The following is a 12,088-nucleotide window of genomic DNA, read 5'->3' as shown; positions in this document are numbered from 1 at the left end:
GATAGATATTATGAAGAATTTTCCAATGTAAAACTCTTAAATTAATCTAGTTTCCCTTGTGACTTCCTTTGCTCTTACCCAAGCTGATCTATCTATTTCAAAATTAAAATTTCCGTGCCAAAAATGAAAAGCTGATGGGGTGTCTGGTTCCTTATTATTCGCTAACAGTTTCTTGATTTGTTTTAGTTTCGTGTTAAATCGGTTTACGTCACTTGTGTGTTCGTCTGTCTGTAGTTTTCCTGTCTGTATCCACTGAACTCAGGAGTTAGGGATACAGTTAATTAGAACATTGAACTCCAGCATTATACTCGCTCTATTTTGGCCAGTTATACCGCTTAGTTCATTCAGTGATAGCAGTCTGTTCTCTGTGTGATGCATCATGTGTTTGATTTGAATAATCCCCCCTTTTTTTTTTTTTTGCCAGTGTTGGAAGAAGAGTGGACTGAGTATTTTTGTATGTTATTAACGAATTATTATACAATAACTGGTTTTGGAAAGTAGTTTGTGTAACTTCTTCTAGTTGCGTGATATTTTTGTAATCTAAGTAAATTTTGATTACATCTTTCCAGAATTCATTGTCTGTTCTCTCTAAGCCCTTTATTTTTTCTGTTTTACAGTTAATCTGACGGAAAAAGATTGTCGTATGGTGCAACTTTTCCACTGAATATCATGTGCCATTTCGGTATCAGACTCCAGCAGTGATGTTCTTTGGCATCAAATAACTTACCTGCCCACTGTAGCTGCAAATATTCTTGTAAGTTAATCATACTGGTCACATCAAGGCCTGCTCTGTATCCAGACTGCATCAGGCAGAGACAGAAGGAGAGTCAGAGACAGGGCCTAAGACAGAGAGAGAGACATAGACAGAGAGAGAGAGAGAAGGACAAAGACAGAGACAGACAGACAGACAGACAGATAAACAGAGACAGACAGACACACACAGAGACAGAGATGGAAATAAAGACAGGGGCAGGGAGAGTTTTGTTTGCTGACGTTCGATTGGACCAGCGAAGGGCAGTAACTCAGTTTGTTCGCTGAAAATGTTCTCCGCCGGCCGAAGTTCCAAGTGTCCCCAGCTCTGAAGGTCTGGGAAAGGGAAGACCGATAGACAGATACTGGTGTATGCAAAATGAGATCTGCATTTGAATAAAGAATGGGATTTAGGAGACAGTTTTTTGTACATTAGAGCAACGCTCTTTCCAATCAAAATTACCCAATGGGATCATGGCAAGCTCGCCCGAAACGCCCCCCTCCCTCCCCCCCGGGCCCCGCTCCTTTTTTTTGGTTTGTTTGATGACTTTTTGTGGATGTGGTGTGTGTGTGTGTGTGTGTGTGTGCTGTTTATTGGTCGTCTTGTGTTCGCTGTCGGCCATGCCAGAAACGTTTGTAAGATTTCAACGGAACTGCATTTCTTCTCAGTGCAGCAGACTGAGCAAGTGAATGGTGTGTGTCCCCTGTGAGGATGCTGGGGGTCTTTCAGTATCAATGACATCCCCGCCTTCTGGAAATTCTGTCCTAATATCATCACCTTAGATGAATAAACTATTAATAATAATAAAATGGAAATTCTGTGCTAGAAATGTCATCTTTTCTATCACTCTTTGTTTCTGTTTTTGTTGTTGTTGTTGTTGTTGTTGTTGTTGTTTGTTTGTTGTTTTTTTGGTTGTTTTTTTATTTTTTTTATTTTTTTCTCTACTTCCTTCACTGTTGTCTCCTTTTTTCTGCCTTCCCAGTCCATTCCCCTTTATGTTTTGAAGTAAGCCTAGACACTTTCTTTTTCTCTTTTCCGCAGTCTGATGCACTGTCTGTGCTGTTTTGCTTTGGCGATTAGATAGTGAGATTGCAAACACTGGGATGGGCACTGACTGTCCATTCTGCAGTGTTGTTTGCCTATATGGTCTTTTTCATGTGTTTCTAGTTTGCCTATGTAGTATTGTTGTTGGGTTTTTTTTCCCTTTTTTATGATTTTTTGTAATCTGAGGATGATAAATTAAACAAAATGGCTGGCGTCCTCAGCATCGCCTAGTCTTATTTGCCCGAAGGAGTTAAATGGTTGGGATACTGTGTCATGAAGTGTGTTTTGTGGGCTTGTCTCAGTGTGTGTGTGTGTGTGTGTGTGTGTGTGTGTGTGTGTGTGTGTGTGTGTGTGTGTGCGTGCGCGTGTGTGTGTGTGTGTGTGTTTTTTTTTTTTTTGTTTGTTTGCTTGCTTTTTTGTTTTTGTTTTTAGATGTAACAGTTTTGTGTTAACGCGGTTGAACATTTGTATGGTTTGACAGTCCTGGTATGGCCCTGTACAGTCAGCTGGACTATAAACAACAAGAACAAGAACCGTGTGTGATGAGAATGATAGCATGGCATACATTGACAGTAGTAGTAGTAGCAGTAGCAGTAGTAGTAGTAGTAGTAATGATGATGACGATGATAATGAATGGCATGTCTCCGTGTTATCAGACTCAGTGCGATGGCACTTGTTGCATGCATCCAGGTCCGAGAGTGAAAGCGTCAGTGCTGCAAGATTTATGACGTTTGTATTAGCAGTTGTATTGCATTACATTTTGTCGCAACAGATTTCTCTGAACGAAATTCGGGCTGCTCTCCCTTGGAACAACGCCTGCGTCAGCCGCAGAGCAGCGCCACCTATATTTTTTTCCTTCATGTAGATACAGATATAGACATATACGCAATTCCGCGTGATTGGCACAGGAATAAAACAAGGCCTTGTGAAAAAGACTTACAAGACTGAATCTTAATGTACGATGATGTTAGACATGAATTTATATATGAAGACAATATTTGCGTCTAACTCCGTTGCTTGGATTGTTATCACCATAGTTTAGCAGTGCGCGTTTGTGTGTGTGTTCGTCTGTTAACCACCTAATTAATTGGCTATAGCGCGCGCTTTTGTGTATATATTGTTCAAATCCTTTTGCCCATAAAAGCCTAGTGTTGTTCTGTTGCGTTCTGTTTATGTTGTAACGATGAAAGCAAAATACTGGTTGATCCTACTGACCATGAACGCCTTCTATCCCTGGCAGCTGTGTAAAGTTCCCGGAAGAACAAATCGTTCAGACACAAACGTTACCCCAAAACCACACGTGAAAGTGAGAGAACCAACTGCTGTGGCGAAGTGATTAATTTTGCGCGCTGACGACCGAGAAGGCGCGGGTTCGAATCCCAGCAGAAACATCGCAGAATGTTTTGGTCCGTGGCCTATTCCTGAACAGAACTGGGTTGAGTTTGTGCCGTGGACTGAGACAAGGAAGAGAGAGTAGGAACACACAGTCGTCGCTCATTCACTCCGTGACTGCGCCTTTGAGGAGTGTTGCTCAAAATCCTTGCATTGCATTGCATTGTATTGTACTGCATTTTTTGCATTGCATTTCATTGTATCGTTTTGTATTGAAATATCTGTCCATTGACGCAACATGTAGACTTGTTTCTCTCATTCTCTCTCGCCTTGACTACTGTAACTCTCTATTGTCTGGTTTGCCTGCTTCATCCATTCAGTCCCCTCAGCGCATACAAGATCAGCACTCTATGCTACAAATGTATTCACAAATCAGCCCCTTCCTATCTCTGTGGCTGCCTTCACCTTTACACTCCATCTCGCTCACTACTATCAGCTTCGGATCCACTCCATTTACGCATACCCAGATTCAAACTCTCGACTGTTGGCCGCCGTTCTTTCTCTGTCTCTGGACCTTGCAATTGGAATGAACTTCCTCTTTCGCTTCGTCAAGTCTCCGCACTCAGCTCTTTCAAGTCTGGCCTTAAAACCCACCTCTTCCCAAAATAGCCTCCCTTCCCTGCCTCTTCCTTGTCTTCAGTTTCTCCAATTTTAGAGTTATGCGTGCGTGAGAATGACTGGTGCGAAAGCGCTTAGAGTGGTCTATGCACAAGATTCAGCGCTATACAAATACCATTATTATTATATTGCTTTGTATTGCATTACATTGCATTGCATTGTATTGACGGTATTGTATTACATGGCATTGCTTTGGTTTGCATTGTATCGCATTATGTTTATTTTATTACATTGCATTGCATGGCATTGCATTGCATTGTTATCACAACAGATTTCTCATTGTGAAATTCGGGCCGGTCCCCACAGGTAGAGCGCGTTGCCAGAGTGCAGCGCCACCTTTTTTTTATAATCTGTAAGTGTACATAAGTGCTTTACTCTCTCTCTCTGTATGTATATATATATATATATATATATATATATGTACAGTGTGTGCGTGTGTGTGTGTGTGTGTGTGTGTGTGTGTGTGTGTGTGTGTGTGTGTGATGACCACAAAGTAGAGTGGAGTGAGTACAAAGGTCACGTCAGAGATAAAAGTGAGACGGGGACATAAGCCGTGAGGCTGGACACACTGCATGCCAAACACATGTACAGGCGAATCTGTTGACCACTTTTTTTTTCAAATTCATCACTTTACTTTCGGAAGAAGAAGACGGAAGAAGGAGAAGACTGTGTCTGTGAGTCGCAAAAACAATTATAGCGAGTGTGCAGTGGCAATACATGTGAGCAGCGACATACTTAAGCAATGCTAAGACTACCTCTAAGTGTGGTACAGGTATCTCTATACAGCCCCCAGAATTATCTGGAGACCAGATCCAACCACTAACTCCACTAACGCATTTAGATGGCACAGCAAGGTTTAGCTAACTTCATGCGGATTAACATGAATCGTTTACCATCTAACACAGTACAAGAGATTGACATAAGCTTACAGTTGGGCCAACAAGTTGAGAGCTGTATGATCAATGGTTTCTCTGCTGCAATGGGAAGTCATTTACAGCTTAGGACTATGACTTTTAAACTAGGAGGCAAGGTTGCAATGGCTATTAGTGTTGCAGCCTTGGGGGTTAGTTGGCCTTTGGGAATAATCCCAACACCGACTGTCCTAAAGCCCTCTTGGCCGAGAGACTGGGGATGTAACTTGGGCAAGACACTCTCCACTACAACCAAATTCTAGCCCAGATAGTCGGGACAAAAGTGGCATCCTCTGCCTTTCCGATGGTCATAGTCGGACATGACTATGATACAGTACAATCGTATACAGCCAATGTCAGTTTATACTTTATCGAAAGGAATGATACAGAATCAGCTGTTTGGTTTCAGTTGTCTTATAAACCAGGAGGAAAAAAAACATGCGGGACTGCACAGGTTTGACCAATCAAGTCATATCAACACAGTACCAAATCCTTTGGCCGTCAGTGTTAAAGAAATATTTACTATCTCATAAAAAGACGTATAATAAACAAACGGAATGACACAACTGAACCCAATAAACCAAAGCGTAGCTAGACTTTGTACCAGTGTAACTACCTCAAATTACCCCCTCTCAGCTGAATTCTATCCTGCGATCATTCTGAGCTAGGCTCGAATAGGTGAAATCACCCCCCTCCTAGACGAATTCTGTTCAGGAGCATACCTAGACGTATTCTGTGCAGGTGCGTAGCTAGACGAATTCTGTGCAGTTGCACAGCAAAACGATTTATCTGCAGGTGCACTGTTAGACTCATTCTGTGCAGGTGCGTATCTGGACAAATTCTTTGCTGATGCGCTGCTAGACATTTTGTGCAGGTGTGTAGTTAGACGTATTCTGTGCAGGTGCATAGCAAGAAGAATTCTGTGCAGGTGCATAGCTGGACTCATTCTGTGCAGGTGCATTGCTGGACTCATTCTGTGCAGGTGCGTAGCTCAGCGAATTCAGTACAGGTGCCTAGCAAGACGTATTCCGTACAGGTGTACAAGTGCGTAGCTAGACGTGTTCTGTACAGGTGCCTAGCTGGACGTATTCTGTGCAAGTGTATAGCAAGACTTTTCATCTGCCAGTGCATCTATTGCCCTTTGCTGGCTTCGCAGCTGGATTTTGAAGACAGTGGGGTGAAAAAATCTTGCCTGGACCATCGTTGGGCAGGTCAGGCGAATCTTTGTATCTGTCTCTCGTACTGCTTGTAAAGGACCACGTTGAAACCCCGTCTTCCTAACGCCTGATCACGGGTGCGATTGTGGAGCTCTTCTGCCAGACAGCGCAGTGCCAGACGACTGAAGCCGGCGTAAAACTTGTTGGCAAACAGTTCTTTTCGCCGGTGAATCATGGGAAGGTGCAGCACATTCAGAATGCAGATCTCACGGACGATATTGTTACCGACGCAGCGGTTCCGATTGTCTTTGTTGACCCAGATTATGAAGCGGGCCATTGGATTGGCTGGTTCCTTGGTGGCGTTTCCTGGTTTGCAAGAGCTTCAACTCTTATTGTGTGAATGTATTCTGATGACGATGATAATGATGATGATGATAATGATGATGATAATGATCATGCATATAGCAATACTACTACTACTACTACCACTACTACTACTACCAGGTAAACAAATGAAATTGCAGGTAGAGAAAAGGGGGTGGCGTTGTCAGTGTTGAGATGTGCTCTTTCTGGAGACAGCAGCTCGAATTTCACACAGAGAAATCTGTTGTGACAAAAACAGTTATACAATACAATACAATACAATACTACTAGTACTACTACTAATGATAACAATGAATCATCATCATCATCATCATCATGTGATATTAATCTTCTTTTCTCTCGGAAGTCCATCGCAGTCTGACGAAGATGACACAGTTTGTGTTCTCATCAATGGCAGAACGAGTGGCTTGATCCACATTCCAAGACCGCAAACACACAGGCGCCTGCAGTTGTCACAACGGAATTCTGTAGTCTGGGGAGGGGCGACGCTGCTACATGGACGTGTTTCTTGCAGCAGCGAGACGTTGTCTCCGGTCCTCTTTCAAAACTGGCCATCTTTGTGCTTTTAGTAGTTACATTTGGTTACCAAACGAGTTAAGATATTACTTTGGTTGATAAATAGTTGTTTTTTGTTAACTTTTGCGAGGTCTAAAAACCTGATTATGACGTCTTCCAATGACGTTACTTGACGAGGCTGTGTCGTCATTTCACTTTTTGTCTCAGTGCCATGATCAAATTTAAATGGGGGAAAGAACAATCAGTGTTCGAAATGAAGAGACCTCTGGAAATGAGGAGACCTCCAAAACTGGTCTGTTCGCAGTGGTGGCTGAGTGCCGCCCCTTTTTGAGGTCGCTCTCCAGTGGTGTCATTATACCTCCTCAGTCTGTGCCAGTGTAACAGCCTCAAACTGCTACCACCCCAGCTGGATTTTACCCCAAGGATATTCTGGGCTATCCCCGCCTCCCGCACTCCCCCTCCGCCCCTCCCCTCCCCCGCCCCCACCACCACCCCACCCTGACCCTAGTCGGAAATGACTCCCCTTTTTGAGGATTTAGATAAGCTGTTGAAAAAGGAAGTCGGGTCGGGTCATTCTGGGTTAGCCTTTACTGATCCCCCCACCCCACCCCATCCCCCACTACGCCCCCCTCCATTATGTCTTAACAGAAGCAAACGTTGGGGGATTCTACTTTAATAACCTGTATTGATTCTCATTGATCTAATTTACGTCACAGGGTGATTTCAAGCTAGCTATGAATGCCTCTCCCCACGTCCCCCTCCCCCTCCCCCAAAGTCACAGAGAACATTTCTGTTTTTGACTTATTGCATTCATAATCAGTTGTTTCTTGTGTCAAATTAATCACATCTCTTTTACGAAGTCCGTAATGAAATTTTCTTTATTTGTACTTTAGCATTTATTTCAACAATTCAAACATTCATCTTTTATTCTATCCTCATTTTACCAGGTTTCTCCCAACTCTCCATTCGCTCCCCGTCATCTCCTACCATTTAAACGATCACATTCAAATGGGAAAATACTTTAACAAAATGTCTGCAGTCACCACTGTGTATGAAAGGACATTAAACGAAATTCCACCCCATAATGAGCCAACGCTCATTCTCTTTCCAGGCCCCGTCCTCATGGAATAAGCTCCCTCTTTCCCTCCGCAGTTCGGTTTCTCTGTCATCCTTCAAATCTTTTTTTTTTTTTTTTTTTTTTTTAACTACTCTTTTCACATCCTGATTGGCACCTCTGTTTCATTCCTCTCCAGTTTGTGTGTCCCTTCTTCGTGTGCGTCTGTTGTGTGCGTGATAAGAGAATGGCACTGCTTTTTTTTCTCTCTCTGTTGTGTGCGTGATAAGAGAATGGCAAAGTCGTGGTGGAAGTGGTGACTGTCTCTTGATGCCTGTGCTGTTTCGTCCCAGTATACTTGTCCTATATGTATTCTTGTTTTTGTAAGCGTTTAGGGCTTTTGGTAAGTTTAAGCGCCATAAATGCCCATTATTATTATTATTATTATTATTATTATTATTATTATTATTATTATTATTATTATTTCTGTTGTAGTTGTTGTTGTTATTTCCTTGCCTGGACCATCGTTGGGCAGGTCAGGCGAATCTTTGTATCTGTGTCTCGTACTGCTGGTAAAGGAACACGTTGAAACCCCGTCTTCCTAACGCCTGGTCACGGGTGCGATTGTGGAGCTCTTCTGCCAGACAGCGCAGTGCCAGACGACTGAAGCCGGCGTAAAACTTGTTGGCAAACAGTTCTTTCCGCCGGTGAAGCATGGGAAGGAAGAGCACATTCAGAATGCAGACTTCACGGACGACCTTGCTCCCGACGCAGCGATTCGAAGTTCGCTCGTTGACCCAGATTATGAAGCGGGCGATTGAACTGATTGGTCGCTCGTTGGCGTTTCCTGGAGTGCAACACATACAGCATCATCTCACACTGAATGCAGTTGTAATGATGATGACAGTGATGATGATGATGATACTGCTGGTGATGGTAATAATAATAATAAAAATACTGATGATGATGATGATGATTATGATTTGAAAGTATAATCACAGAACAACAACAATAATGACGATAACAACAACAATCATCATCATCATCAACATGTGATAATGAAATCAAGAAAAATAATAATAGAAGGCATGATAATATTAGAAAGTACATCACAGATAACGAAGACGATGATCGTGGTTAAAAACAACAACAACAACGACGACGACGACGACGGCGACAAGAAACCATCAAACAACAAGCAAGGAGGGGTAATAGTATTTGTATCTGTATTTGTATTTGTATTCCTTTTCATCACAACAGATTTCTCTGTGTGAAATTCGGGCTGCTCTCCACAGGGAGAGCGCGTCGCTACACTACAGTGCCACCCCCTTTTTGACTCACTTGTGTAAACACAGTGAGTCTATGTTTTAACCCGGTGTCCGGTTGTGTGTGTGTGTGTGTGAGTGTGTGTGTGTGTGTGTGTGTGTGTGTGTGTGTCTGTGTGTCCGTGGTAAACTTTAACATTGACATTTTCTCTGCAAATACTTTGTCAGTTCACACCAAATTAGGCATAAAAATAGGAACAATTCAGTTCTTTCCAGTCATCTTGTTTAAAACAATACTGCACCTCTGGGATGGGCACCAAAAAAAAAAAAAAAAAAAATGAAGCCTAATTATATGCAAACTGCATTTACTGTTATATTTATATTTTTGTATTCTCTAAACTTGGCACATTGATCTGATATTCTGACCCAACAACAAGAGCAGTCATTATTATCATTTTTTGTTCAAACAGGAACTTCTTTTGCTAAGCATGGAAGTTTTATTTATTTTGCAAACGTTTTGGTGCAGATAGTAAAAAAGGGAAATTACTCTGTAATTAATGCTAGGGGACTTAATTTGCTTTAAACTGATCTTTCTCATCTTAAACATTACATTTTGAAATTATACTCAATACATAAAATGCTTGGATTTTTTTGTTTTAAGTGTATCACAAGTGAGTCTTGAAGGCCTTGCCTCTCTTGTTTGTATGTTTTCCTGTGTGCAGTTTTATTTGTTTTTCCTATCGAAGTGGATTTTTCTACAGAATTTTCCCATGAACAACCCTTTTGTTGCCGTGGGTTCTTTTACGTGCGCTAAGTGCTTGCTGCACACGGGACCTCGGTTTATCGTCTCAGCCGAATGACCAGCGTCCAGACCACCACCCAAGGTCTAGTGGAGGGGGGGAGAAAATATCGGTGGCTGAGCCGTGATTCGAACCAGAGTGCTCAAATTCTCTCGCTTCCTAAGCAGACGCGTTACCTCTAGGCCATCACTCCACTTGATTGTGAGATTTGGTGACCAATATCAAACATGACTGACAAGAGTGGCCGCTCAGGAGAAAACCATGCCTATCAGTTTCTTGTTCTTGTGGTGGTGACTTTGGGTAAACTGACCAGAATCTCCCACCTCCACCGCCCCCATCTCCCCACACTTCCCTGTTCCACCACACTCCAAAGACCTCCTCGGCCCTCTCCCGTTCCCCCCGCGCCACCCCTCCCAATCCCCCAGCCCCTCCCTCCGCTTCTCCATCAAAAGATTGTCCCAGACGAATCATAGCAACAGAGGGGGAGAGCTTTATTCCTGTTTGGTCCCTGGGAATGACTCCTGGCACTAGTTTTGTTCCTCTGCTCCACTGCAGTCAGTTCAGAACCCTCACCTGCCACCCACCCCCACTTCCCTTTCAGGTCAGGCCTTTTTAAAGTTTTCCATCGCCTGAACTGGAGGCTTTGAAAAAAAAAATTTGTTTTTACCTTGATAGCTGCCAGGTAGCAGCACAAGAACTAGAGGCTTTAAAAAAAAAAAAAAAAATTACCTTGATATCTGCCCGGGGCCTTGAGGTGAGAATTGTAGTGCAGACTATTGTAGAAGAGCTCGTCGGGGATCACAGTGTTGTTCAACCACAGCAGGAAATCCTGGACCAGTGGCTCGTGCAACACGTAGTCTACGAAGGCTCTGCTGGCCGCGATCTGATTGTTTCCTTTGTAGATTGTGATGTTGTGGGGGGCCGGAAGGTACTTCTCCCAGCGCCACCGGAATATGTCCCTGAAGTTGAAGCAACACTAGAACTAGAGGCTTTTTGCCTTGATATTTGTCAGCTGGAAACGCTACAATTAGAGAAGTTTTGCTTTGATATTTGTCAGCTGGAAACACTAGTACCAGAGGCTTTTTGCCTTGATATTTGTCAGCTGGAAACACTAGAACTAGGGGCTTTTTGCCTTGATATTTGGCAGATGGAAACATTAGAACTAGAGGGTTTTTTTTTGTTTTTTGTTTTGTTTGTTTGTTTTTGTTTTTTTACTTTGATAGCTGCCCGTCGGCAACACAGGAATTAGAGGCATTTTTACCTTGGTATTTGCCAAATGGAAACACAAAAACTAGAGGCATTTTTACCTTGGTATCTGCCAGATGGAAACACAAGAACTAGAGGTTTTTTTTCAATCTGACATCAGCCTGTTGACTGCACAAGAACTGGAGGCTTTGAAAAAAATGAAAAAAAGAATTAACTAGATATCTGCCTGGTGGCAACACAAAAACTAGAGGTATGACGTTCAAACGCTGATAAAGATTTGATTTGCACAGAAACACCTAATTAGGCAAGCTGAAAGACAAACAAACAAACAAAACAACAACAACAAAAACAAGGAAAGAAAAAAAACCCTCGTGTGAATCATCCATGTTGAGTTTAAAAGAATTAAAAACAACAACACAGTTTCTTTTTTCTTGTTGACCGAGTTTCTTTTCTTTGCCATCGTGGATTAAAAGTGTATAGAAGAGTTTTACGCTTAGTCATTAATCATATATGTCACAGGAAAATGCAATAATTAGATGCGATCTCCCATTTTGATAGTTTGATATATTGTCAGCTTTGCCCTCCACTATCATTCTCACGAAATTGAGGTTTTATAATCTTTGTAAACTTATCTTTGCGATGGGAACAATATCAATCTTTTTTCAACACTTTCGGCTGTAAGTTCTGTCCAACCTTGCCCCCCACCCCCACCACCCCACAAAAGAAACAAGTAAAAGATAGAAAGAGAACAGAAGAAGAAGAAAGAAAGAATAAAAGGAAAAGAAAGAAACACGATCTTAAATCATCGAACGGCGGGTTTTCGAATTTTTTCCAACCTGGTCTGCAATATCAGCTGCTGTCGTGGTTTTTTGGGGGGTTTGTTTTTTTGGGGTTTTTTTTTTTGGGGGGGGGGCGGGGGGGGGCGGGGGTGTTTTTTGTTTTTTGTTTGTTTTTTGTTTGTTTGTTTGTTTTTTGTTTGTTTGTTTGTTT

At 42.4% G+C, this 12,088-nt stretch overlaps 1 protein-coding gene across 2 annotated transcripts in view; it reads right to left on the bottom strand.

The window, feature by feature from the left end:
- Window positions 1–5,685: 5,685 nt before the first annotated feature.
- Window positions 5,686–12,088, bottom strand: part of LOC143298553 (beta-1,3-galactosyl-O-glycosyl-glycoprotein beta-1,6-N-acetylglucosaminyltransferase 3-like) — a 121,390-nt gene continuing 114,987 nt past the window's right edge. Inside the window, exons 5-6 of one of the 2 annotated variants that reach the window (XM_076611429.1) lie at window positions 10,622–10,851; window positions 5,686–6,239 (exon numbers count right to left, since the gene is read on the bottom strand). In XM_076611429.1, the coding sequence (XP_076467544.1) occupies window positions 5,929–6,239; window positions 10,622–10,851 (541 nt within the window). In that variant the 3' untranslated portion in view covers window positions 5,686–5,928. Of the gene's footprint in view, window positions 6,240–8,331; window positions 8,675–10,621; window positions 10,852–12,088 lie in introns of those variants that run through there. The other variant, XM_076611428.1, reaches the window with a different exon arrangement.

The sequence above is a fragment of the Babylonia areolata genome, chromosome 24 (assembly GCF_041734735.1).
Source record: "Babylonia areolata isolate BAREFJ2019XMU chromosome 24, ASM4173473v1, whole genome shotgun sequence".
NCBI lineage: Eukaryota > Metazoa > Mollusca > Gastropoda > Neogastropoda > Buccinidae > Babylonia > Babylonia areolata.
The sequence above is the reverse complement of the archived record's forward strand: the minus strand, read 5'-3'. Positions and strand labels throughout refer to the sequence as shown.